The sequence below is a fragment of the Ictidomys tridecemlineatus genome, chromosome X (assembly GCF_052094955.1).
Source record: "Ictidomys tridecemlineatus isolate mIctTri1 chromosome X, mIctTri1.hap1, whole genome shotgun sequence".
In the NCBI taxonomy this organism is placed as follows: Eukaryota; Metazoa; Chordata; class Mammalia; order Rodentia; family Sciuridae; genus Ictidomys; species Ictidomys tridecemlineatus.
This window is the reverse complement of record NC_135493.1, coordinates 27,033,969-27,046,351: the sequence shown is the minus strand read 5'-3', so window position 1 is coordinate 27,046,351 and position 12,383 is coordinate 27,033,969. Positions and strand designations below refer to the sequence as shown.

The window sequence follows — 12,383 nt, the reverse complement described above, 5'->3', positions numbered from 1 at the left end:
AGAAGCAAAACCATAATCAAAGGCATAAGACATGAAAGTATGTGGCTTATTTCAGTAAACAGTGAGCAGTCCAGTGTGACTGGAGTACAGAAGAGCATCCAACATCCTAAGCACTCTTGAATATAATTCAGAGGAGTTTGGATATTATCCTGCAGGTATTAGGGAACTATCAGAAGATTTGTAAGAAGGAAGTAACATGAGCATATTTGCATTTTGGAAGAATCACTGGAGGATAAATTGAAGAGAGAAATTAAGCAAGGAGACTGCCAGTCAGGAAACAATAGAGTCCAGACCAAAACAAGTGATGAGAGTCTGACCAAGGGAGGGCAATGATCATGAGAACAGAAAGAAAAAGAAAAGATAGATTTTGCAGGATTTTCTGTGCTAGAATAAGCATGGCATAATGAGAGAGCATGGGAAGAGTAAAACCAAACCTAGCTTGGATGGGCAGTGATTTGTTGGTATAATGTAGAAGGAGAGCCAGACTGTGTAAGGAAGAAAATAAGTTTGGATTGAAAGTGTTTAATCTGAAAGTGTCTATAGGTCCATTAGTTGGAGATATCTGTCAGCAACACTTGTTTGCTCTTTCCCCAAAGCATATATTGAATCCAGTCTCTTTTTTTCCACTTCCATTGCTCCCACCCCAGTCCAAGTCACAGACATTTTATCCCCTGGACTATTAGAACAACCTCCAAACTAATCTCCTTGCATCCACTCTGGCCCACCTTATAGTCTATTCTCCATACATCAGAGCAATCCTTTAAAACTTTATATCAGATCCTATCACACACTTCCTCAGATATCTTCCATTAGTTTCTTATCACATGTAGAATAAATCCAAACTTTTTATCATGACCTATAATAGACCCTGCAAGATCTGATCTCTGATTATCTTTCTAAGCTCATTTCCTACCACTCTCCCTTTGGTTCATTCAGCTTCAGACCTACTAGCTTTTTGCTGTACTTTATGCAAACCAAGCATGTTCCCTTCTCAGTGAACAGATTCAGTGACTCATTGAGGGCCTCAGTGAGAGTCTGATTGCCATAATGCTTAATTTTCATAGGGATAGCTCTGGGTGTTCCAGCCCCCTGGAATCCTTTGGACCAGTCCAAGCAAGCCTCAAGAAAAATGCAATGCATCTGGCCAAAGTTCAGAGGAGAGCAACTAAATAACTAATCAAACAGTTGAGATATATAGGAAACCTCATAGAAGGACACTTGAAAATATGGTATATGTTTGTGGGTTTTGCCATGCTATCTCACCTTTTGTCAAATATCATATTAGAATTTTCCTGCAGGGTTTGCATTCCGTAACACCTAGCTCCCAACTCAATTGGGAGTTTTGGGGTCATTGTGATTGTTCTTTCTTTAATTTTCCAGGATGAGTAACAGAACTAGAGACACATCAAGCATTTAATATGTGTGTTAAAGACCATTTGAATTGCAATGAAATTTAATAGGATGAAATTCAAAATTCAAGAAGGTAAAGATGAGGGAGACTTGGTTTGATCAAAAAGCATAGTTTTGGTTTGTCCTCAACCTGAATTGAGAGAAGAACTCTATTCACTCTATAATATTTTTCACACCTCCAGTAGAGTGTTTGTCTATAACAGATGCTCAATAAATATTTATTGTATGAATGAATGAATGACTAAACACATTAGTGCAAACTCAGGCAACATTGATAGAAAATAATGCTCCAATAACAAGAAGTGATTTTTTTAAAAAAATTCTATTATGGTCACACACCTGGGGATACCATAGATGGGAGAGTTCTGCAAACAGCATCAGTCAGTGGAGTTTCTAATCAAGAGATGAAGAAGAAACATAATAAAAGCTTTGCAATAACTGAAGGATCACAGTGCAAAAGGATGTATAGAACTACTTCACATAGCTCTAGCAGCAGTGCTAAAAGGTGGAGGTTATAGAGAAACAAAGATCAGTTAAGAATATGGAAGTGCTTTCTTGCAAAAATTGATGTCCTGTGCTGGGATGGGCTAAAATGATTTTACACTCTTCCATAACATTTTTCAGGCAACTAAGGATTACATAGGAGATAGCGGGGTGTCATGGGGAAAGATTTCTTCATTGAGAGGAAGATTGAAATCACAAAGTGTTTTTCAAACCAGATTGTAACCAATTAGTGGGGTCATGAAATCAATTCAGTGGATCATGACCAGCATTTTTCAAAGTGAATTAGAATAGAAAATATCAGAGGACATCACACGTTGTAAGGGGGGGGGGAAGTATTTTGAGAAACCTGTTTTAGAAAGGCATTGACATATGTCTGAAAGTGTCTGCTAGGTTGCAGTGGAACACATTTTTCTTACTGTGGACTGCAATCAAAAATGTTTGACAACTCCTGCAGTAAAGCCTCTCCCAGATTTCGTATCTGACAGTTTGAAGAACTCTTATGTCTTTGTTACAGAGATCCAAAATTGCTGTGTACGAGAAAATGTGGTCTTATATGAAATCGGCAGAGCCATCTGTGTTTACCAAAACAACAGCAGATGGGGTGGCCCGAGTGCGGAAGTCCAAGGGAAAGTTCGCCTTCCTGCTGGAGTCAACCATGAATGAGTACATTGAGCAGAGAAAACCGTGCGATACGATGAAAGTTGGTGGAAATCTGGATTCCAAAGGCTATGGTGTGGCAACCCCTAAAGGCTCAGCATTAAGGTGGGTGGAATAATATAACAATATCCGTGTTGTTATAGTATTCCACCTACCCTGATGCATTTTGTTGTCATTTTCTTTCTTGTGGATTTTGAGGTAACTTTTAAAAGTTTAAAATCTACAATATTCCATGGAGTTAAATAAGACGGTAAATTATGGTTTCAACTATTTAATGCATCCATTTTTTTAATGTTCTCTCTCTGTGTTGTCCTCTCTGACTGTTTGTTGCTGTTTTAATTTTACAGTTCAACGGCTTTTTCAATTTAAATGGTAAAAGCCAAGTTATGGTGCCATATGTGACGAATGTTAATTGCATGGATGTGGTGTTCTTGTTACTTTTTTTCTCAAAGACAATTTCCCCATCCCGCACACTTCAGTTTTGAGCAAATGTTATCCTCCATGCCACCTTCCAATATTTAACCCTGTATTTGCTGTACAGACATTTTTATAGCTCCACGTTCTGTGAAATTTAGCAATTTGTCCTCTTGTGCTCCTTTTTATACGTTAACGATTTCCTAAGCATTTGTGCATTTTCTTACAAGTTATGTTTTATCGTTTCAAGAAATGCTGTTAACCTGGCAGTATTAAAACTGAATGAGCAAGGCCTCTTGGACAAATTGAAAAACAAATGGTGGTACGACAAAGGAGAGTGCGGCAGCGGGGGCGGTGACTCCAAGGTCAGCCTCAATGTCACCACAACCGGGTACCCTTAGTGACGAGTAATCGGCAAGACTGTTATTTTATTATTGAGGAGAGAGCACAAGACTCACACATAAAGTGGAATGACCAGGTTATTCCCCTGCCTGGCAGCTTTGGGAATCAGAAAGACTTTAGGGCACTGCCCATATTTTTGATCTAACTTGGGTCCCTTCTTAAACTCCCAGACAGAGGCTCCCTGTCCACCCCCACTCCCTCCCCTCACACACCAGGCTAGTTGCCTTATGAAGGCCATGATACGGGTTTCAATGCCCTAGGCTTTCAAGAGTCCAAGGCTTTCCTATTATACTGTTCCCACCTGCCTCCGTTTGAGTGATGTGAGAAATCAGATTCATGTACTGAAAAGTCAGGTTATAGTATTTTTTTTCCCCTAGGATGTGATGGTTGCACACAAGTTGGTTGATTGAGTAGGGGTGACTTCTTCAATTATGTGTATGAGTGGTGAAATGTTGTTCTCTGTATGTAATGGCCCATTTAAGCAGGCCCCACTTAACTTGAAAACCAAAGAACTAGATGGGTTTCAAGTTAAATGGGGTCTTTCTTCAATAGGTCATCACATATAGAGACTTTGCCAAGTTATTTTGTGTATTTAAACAAGTGCGTCGCCTGTGGTACTATTTGTGTGTGAATCCTTGATTTGGCTTCTCTTTAGCCATGTTCTTGGTTCAGGTAGGTCTAATTGTTATCCAGGCTGCCACCATGAGAAAACCCATCTTACTTGGCATTCCTTTGGTTCCTAACACTCTTCGGGGCTAAAATGAATCATCCAAGCAACATGAAATAGGGGCTCACTCAGAAGTCAAGATACCAAGTCATGGAAAGACACATTGGGTAAGTACAGGAGAGGACCTGAAAACAGAATCCTCCGTGGCCCAAGGGGCATGAGAATTATATTGAAGCATGTGAGATCAGCTCTTATAACAACCAAGATACCATGGGCATCTTAAGGTGAAGAACAGTGTTTCCCAACCACAAAGCAACAGACAGGCAAGCCAAAACTTTTCTCCTTCAGAGACAATGGCTGTACCTCTACTCCTCTCTTTTCCTCTCCAACCCTCAGGATCCAAGCGGAAAAGTTAGTTTGCCAGTCTGCAGTGTAATATGGGTTTGGAAACACTGATCAAGAGTACTTGCAAAGAAATAAATTTTAAAAGCAATCAACTTCAGTTAATAATCTCACCAGGCATTGACAAGGTCTTTTACTGTAAAACCTTGATTAACGAGAACTCTCCTCACCAGTGTCCCAACTAACTGAATTGCATCCCCCTAAGAACTTCACATTGATGAGAAAACCTCAGTAGTACCAAAAACAAAAAGAAGACCTCAAGGAATTAATTTTTTTTAATCACTTGCCAAGAGATAACCTGTCATTAGGTCACATTCAACTCTTTCTCCTATAACGTCTCTCCATCTGGATTGACCCTCAAACATTAAAGGCTGCTTCTCTGAGGCAAGAAAGCGGAAACAAGCATTTTAAGAAAACATGCTATTAGCCAAGAATGAAACAAAATGAGTATTCTTATTGAAAATCCCACTCATCCCATATGGATTCCAATTAATCAAGGTTTTACTATGTGTCAAAAAATACAGTAACTTCCTGTCCCACCAATGTGAACTGATGACATTGACAATTTAGCCAAGCTTTTGGTTCATTTGATTTTTACCCGATGCCCAAAGTATTTAGCACCTTCTTCCTGGTCTTTTTCTCATGTTATTAGCAGGCCACGGAGAACTTAATTGTATCATTGAAGTGAGCTGCAGAAAGAAAATTGAGCTGGATTGGATGCATTGCTCTCATGAATTCATCATTCATACTCAGCATGGTTAAAAAAGGAGCCATGGACTCTATCAAGATGACTCTAAAAAATCCACATGATGCCAAGTGCCCAGAAGCTTTCAAATAACCAAATGTTTGATATAATAGAAACAAAAAATCTGCACATATTTGGCTGAATTTTTACTTTTCACCTTATGTTCTGGTATTGTGAAGACCTCAAAACTTTAGACCAACTATTTCCTAATTACAACCAACAATCAAGCTCTTTTTTTCCCTCAGTTAGTACTGCTGCAAAGTTTATCAAGTAACTTTATTGCCAGTTCACAATTTCCAGATTATCTGAATTTCAATATGTAAATACAAAATATTTCAGCAGATCATGTTTCCGGCTTCTTTGATCATAGTCCTATCTACCAGCCATCTTTCAAATAACTTTTCTTGGTCATTCCTTCAGTCAACCTTTCGATATAAATCAATCCCTTTCTCAACTGTGGATAACAGTGCTGCATTTCCATAATTGTTTATTCTATTTCTGGATTATAGAGGAGCTTGTCTTTATCTTCTTCCTTATTGCTATCTGCTGTTTTCTGAGAGTGAGCAAGAGAAGGAGCAAAAAATGAATCTGAGACCACTTTACCATTACTTAGTGGTGTTGCTAAACACGAATCAATGGAGAATGAGAGAAAAATGGCAGTGAAGTTCATCAATTTGGAGCTCTCTAATTAATAATTTTGGGATAAACTATACAGGGACCAGTCTAAAAGTTAACTTTATATTATTAGGGATGGGGACAAGGGAGGTTTATTAAATAAATGAAGAGTTTAGACTATATTGTCAGTTGAATTTGTCCTTAAGAGAACAAACCCTTTGCAAACACTAGAAGCACTTATTAGATATAATCATTATCATTACAAATCTATCTGCTAAAATAGTTATCACAAGGACCTCCATTAAGGCAATGTCTTATAGTCAGTTTGAATTACAAAATAGACCTAAAGTAATAAAACTGTCGTTCTTCAGACCTATTTTGCAACTCATGACTTGCTTTACTCATTCAGAAAATCCTTCCCCTCTGTTATTCCAAATCAGTGAGGTTTTAGTGCATTAGCAAAATGGCTTGAGAATTATACTTATTTATTGTATCTTATCCCCAGTTAATATGACAATTGACTGTTGAATGTACTGTCATTTCATACAGAAAGTGAGATCCAGAGATGGTGGTGACTTTGAGAAGGTCACACAGCTAATGCTGTCACAAACGTCTGCTGAATTCCAGGGTCACCTCTTGTGATATTATTGCAGACAGCAATTTATTGCATCTACCTACCCAATGAGCAATGTGAATCTGATTGCATGTGAAATGTTTCCATAAGAATCAGGTTCATTCTCAAAAAGCTTGGTTACTAGGCAAATGGCATATTTAAGCCATTCCAGCACTCAGTACTGATTACTAAAAATGACAATAATCACAAAGCCTGACATTTATAAGTGCTTTTACTTTTTCAAAAACACTTTCACACCTATTATCTCTGAAACCAGGAGGAGAAGAAATACCTGTATTACTTATCTCTCAGTCTCTGCTCCTGCAACCTTTAAATAATGATGAATGGGCAATTATGTTAAATTGTTGACTTTGTTCCTCTCAGGCATGAGCTATTATACATTCTGAGCCTATTCTAGAAAAGTTATCCTACTAGCAAAAGAACCAGCAACTTTCCAAGCTGCTGTAAATGTGCAAGTACTTAAAATAATGCAACAGATAATTTATTTATTTTATTTTTTCTGAATACAAGAAGTTAAGAATAAGGTCAGTGACTAGTGCAGCCCTTGAACCAGACCCACAGACTAGAACCAAAACACGGCTTAGATTTACCAACTTCTCAAACGTGGGCTAATAAGGCCTAAACAAAGCAGACTTGATCCTTCCTTAATGGACTATAAATGTATAGCAAAGATCATGGAAATTAGAGCTGTGATTTGGGAATTTTTAACCTGCAAATCACCCTTTTGTGTTAGTGCTTTATTCCAACATGTGTGCAAAAGCAGTAATTAAGAGCCAGTGGTCATTTCAGCGATAAACGCACATCAGCAGAGATTTGTGACAGAGCAAGTGAAAGTCTGTCACTGCAAATCACAGAAGAATGGGTATTTAGCTGGGAATTACCATATAGGTATATCAGCCTCCTTCCATAGCTATCTGTTGCTTCAAACTCCCACATTCTTCTGGTCCCTCCATCTACTCATATTCACTGCCTTACTCTCAGGAAAGGGTGCCAGTTTGGCTTTCCCATCTAGTTTAACCCTACTAAAGGGAGAAGGATGTATGAAACAAGCTATTTGTGACTGGAGTGACAAGTTGTTGTCTTATCCTACCTCACCCTAGATTTGTACCTGGCTTTAGTTTACCAGGGATTTAAATAAACTCCCAGTGCCATATTTTCCAAGGTGAAAAATAGCACATATTGTGTGCTTTGTGGAACAATAAAACAGAATGTTTAAATGAGACCATTCTGAACCCATTGAGTGCAATGAGAATTGTACAGTACATGGATTTCTTAATTTGTAAGGCATATGGGGAAAAGAGGGACAAGGAAGGGCTATGCCATTAAACCTCCATTATTTAAATAAATTGTAGGACATCATTAGGACTTACAGAATATTGATATAGAAATGCAGTTAAAATATATAGGAACTAGAAGAAACTAACCAATGTGCATCACCCACATTGGAGAAAAAAAACTTAGGGACTTTGTTTTAATAGATTTGAAAATTGCCTGCAATTAAAATTAGATGTTTCTTTTCATGTGGGTGCTTTTAAAGTACCTAAAAAAGTTTGTTCTCTTAAGAAATTCAAACATACTCCTCCTCCCTATCCCTAGCAATCTTCTTTTAATTCCATGCATTTGCTTTTAGCAATTCATCTATGCAAAGACAGTAAAATGTGACACTTTGACACAGCCTATTTTCAAATTTCCTCAGCTTCTTAGTCAGTGGTACATAGATGAATAATGTTGTGACCATATTTCCCATATGTACAAATGAGATCTTCAGTTTTGTGTGTATTTGATCTTCTTCCTTTTCTTCCTCTTCCTCTTCTTCTTTGTATGTCTACAATTCTCTCTACTGTGCCACCATCTCTTAATCACTTCTCTTCCACACCCAGAACAGTCTGACAGTCTTGGGCCTTAGGTAATGGATATGAGTCTGCATCTACATTTACCTACATAAAAAAATGGACCTTTTACTAGTAGGAGCCATTCCTAAAGATAGACATTTTGGACGCCCAAGATTAAGGTGGATCCCAATGACTCTTTATTGACACTGTTATGTGCATAGGCAAGAATCATTACAGCTCGATGGCACTTCCTGGTCTTAGCAGATGTTCCTGTGAATCCCCAAGACTCTGGTTTGGGATCGAGGAGTAGGGTGAGTATATTATGCTCTTCGTTGGTTTGCATGTTTCTGTGCTGGTACTACCTCCTGGAAGTATGAAGAACCTGACAGTTTTATTTCCTGATAGTGATTAAATTTGCTGCTTGAACTTGCTAGGTCTTCCTCCCAAGAACAAATCCTCACGTTCTCTCAAATGGCTGCTCCAAGCAAGGAACTTGTTGCCTTGAGAACTGAACACTTCCAGTGGCTGCCAAAACCATTGATTTTGCCAAATGGTGTTAAAGGATAAATTCTTCCACCGGGAAAAAAATGTAATCCAGAAAGAAAAGATTTTTTAATTATTCCATTCTGGAATTTTAAAAATTGACTTTGTGGCCTTAACATGATTTCTGTGATTAGCACATAATTGTTTGCCTTTGGTGATATCATGATAACATGAATGTGTTTCTTATTGACAAATAATGAGCAAATGCCCAACATCAGAACTACAGAAAGAGCAGCAGGAGTGAAAAGCCTGAAGGTAAGAATGCTGTTACACAATTGCCAAAAGGAAAAGACATGGTTGCAGTGGCAAAGATTGAAATGGTATATTTCTATGCCCTTCCTGCCCCTTGAAGACCAAAGTATTTGGTTTCCTTTCATTTGGAGAGGTTATAGAACCATTGTCTGAAAGGTAGGATAGACACGGAAAAGAAACATGAAGATTTGATTTAACTGAAATACATTTTGTTAGGGTGGGAGTTGGGGTTGGTGGAGCAGGGTGGGGGAAATGTCTTTTATGGAGAACAATTGAAATACATTCTCTTTTGACATTTTAGAGAGCGGTATAGCATTTGGCCCTTGGCACATGAGGCTAATACCCATTGATCAGAGATGGCAAAAGTGTGGTCCCAGTGCTAGATTAACCGTTTTGCTTAATTTCATCTGGCACTGAAGCAAATATTTCTCAAAATATAGACCTAAGGCAATAGCATACTTTACTCTTAAATATATATATATATATATATATATATATATATATATATACACTATATATATGTATATGTACATATATATACACATACATACACATGCTATATATATACATACATATATATACATATATATACATATACATAGTAAGACTGCTAATGTATCCTGTCTAGCATCATTGCTGGAAATGTAGATGTGATGTGTGGATGCTAGAAAGTGTGCTAGAAGAGGGTGGTGTGTACCTTGGCATGGCAACCAGTAGCTGGCTTTCACATCCGATATATAGACACCATTTGTTGTAATCTATGTTTGAGTATAAGCTAAGACTGATTATTTTCTATGATTCCTGGAAAAAAATGACTATTAGAGAAAAAAAGAGGATGATGACACCCATTGGACTGAACTGTCAATGCATATTTTGCCTAGAATCAGGGAAATAAACTAGATATCTTCAGAAACACTCATCATTTGAGTTCCTTGTAAACTCAAATAATGCTTGCATATAACATCAGAAGTTAAAATCTGTGGTCTAATGACCTACATGTCTTCAGAAACATTCATCATCTGAGTTTCTGTCTTCTCTTGGTGCCATTGGAAGGAACTATTCTTAAGAAAATACACTTATGCATAATAAAACCCAACCAAGTTGATAATTTGAATATTTAATGTATGTTAAAATAGAATTTTCAAGTGAATCATACTAATTATATACTTGGAAAAATATCTGTGGACATATTTTAACCAAAACTAGATTCTCCAGCTTAGTATCTTCACTGGATCCCTTGTCTTTGTCAGGGACAAACTGGTAAGAAGTCTTCCCAGACAAATTAATGATGTGGTGTGAAATAGCCTACAACTGATAATGGTTTTGGATTCCTATTCTAGAAGAGGAAGTTGAACAGAGGTCTAATTTGGCAAAAAAAAAAAAAAATCCTTCAGGGAAATTCATAGTATGTGGAATCAAAGGTTCTATTTCTTTGAATTTGAGAGGTTATCATTTGGAAATGCCTCTGGCTTCACCCACATGTCTCAAAAGTTGCTTCTGGGAATGCTGTGTTAGCCCAAATGCTCTTCAATAGGTTTCCATCACTAGCATTGTTAGGCCCTTAGTAAAATGACTCACAGCTTTCAACTCCTAATGTTATATGCATGCATTATTGAATTTGCTCTTTGCACTTATATTAAATTATGATCCCATTAGCAAGGAGTTAAATAGGTTTGAGCTACATTTGTGAACTACATGGTTATAAATACTCTCTCAGCAGTGACTTTTAGCAGCTTAGCACTACATAACTCTGCAAATCATTGTAACTGCCCCTGTGGAATTAGGGTTACTTGGGTGGCCAGAGTCCAGTAATGCCAGCAGTCATGTGTGCAGATGATCCCAGGTTGTGGATAAAGTTCAGGGTGATCCAAGTGTAGAAAGATTGAAATGACTTAAACCTTCATTCTCTTGAAATCCTCCATGAATGAAACCCTGTGAAACGACATGGGTAGAGATTTCTTAAAAGGGTTCCAGACACTTTTGAACTGTCATAGCCTCTAACAGCTGCTATATAGAGAAATAAATCCCTTCACTACCCATACCCAAGTTAACCTACAAAAGAGAATTAGTAAATCCTATTATTCAGCAATGATTCTTCTTTTGCTTGATCATCAAGTGGCTGCAACTATGTAAAACAAGACCAACCTAGGCAGGGATGTCTATGCCTGCCCACATATGCCTGTATATCCTGAATAATACTAGGACTTCTGCATGAAAGATAAGTTATTAAGAATGATGACTTGTCACTAGTGATTAAGAAAGGCAGCTTGTCATCATGAAATCCTGAAATATCTTCTGGAAGAAAAAAAAAAGGTCAGAAAAAGTGAAGATGACCATTCTTCCACCACTGATATTTCTGAAGTCATTCATAAAAACCCTACATACCAAGAAGCAAGCATTAGTAAGTTAGAGCTTTAGATAAGGGGTACATGGGGGAAGGGGTTCCCACTCAGGCTGTGATAAGTTTCCATTTTCATCATCCAGATACTGTGTTGTCAGAGCAAGTTTCTAATTAAGGGTGCAAATGTACTATTCATGCTCATATATTTCTTCTACTTCTCTGTGATCGTGTCTTTATAACCTACATATTACACATGTATGTATCCCTCCAGAGGGTATCATTGAAATCTTCCATATCATTAATTGGGCATTTGCTCTAAAGTATCCCTGCTCAGAAAGGAAACTGAGGCCATTTACAGTAGAATATATCCCACAGTCTCTCAAGTGGATAAATCCTACTATACCTGGGTTCCTATATTTTTCAGTTTCATAGCCATATCTATTGTATAACTTCCTCTCTCAATCCTTCCAGGATCACCAGATTATTTGGAGAAATCAACTTGGTAATTATTCACAAGACCTAGTTTTCATCCTTCCCACCCCCAGTTCAACACTCTCACATCATCCCGTGAGAGTTTCTTTGTCCACAATAAGAAATCCAACATGTATCCAAGCTACTTTATTTACTACCTTAAAGTATTTTCTGAAATCAAAATTTCAAAATAAATTTGGGCAGTTCCTTTGAAATCTCAAAAGTCTTATTTACTTTTTAAATAAATAACATATTTCACAGAAAAAAAAATGATGTTCTTATCCTAAAGTTGTCCCCATATGTAAGGTTTATCATCACTAAAATAACACTGATTCTTTGCAGTGGCTGGTTGCTACATCCCAGCAACTGAGCCTGGAATCTAGACAACCAACATCTGGGGTGGCTTGATGCCTTGGGCTGTGAGCACAATCCTCTGCAGCTGAGTTATTGCCAGGTGTGAGTGACAGAGATAAGCAGAAAGTTATATCATCCAA

General features: G+C 37.7%; 1 protein-coding gene across 11 annotated transcripts in view; it reads left to right on the top strand.

The window, feature by feature from the left end:
• Gria3 (glutamate ionotropic receptor AMPA type subunit 3) overlaps positions 1–12,383 on the top strand; it is a 273,117-nt gene that overhangs the window by 244,843 nt on the left and 15,891 nt on the right. For 8 of the 11 annotated variants that reach the window (XM_040285043.2, XM_040285039.2, XM_078034313.1 and 5 more), the window contains one exon: positions 2,429–2,676. In XM_040285043.2, the coding sequence (XP_040140977.1) occupies positions 2,429–2,676 (248 nt within the window). Of the gene's footprint in view, positions 1–2,428; positions 2,677–3,235; positions 3,351–12,383 lie in introns of all 11 variants that reach the window. The other 3 variants (XR_005733696.2, XM_005319344.3, XM_021722382.3) reach the window with 1 other exon arrangement.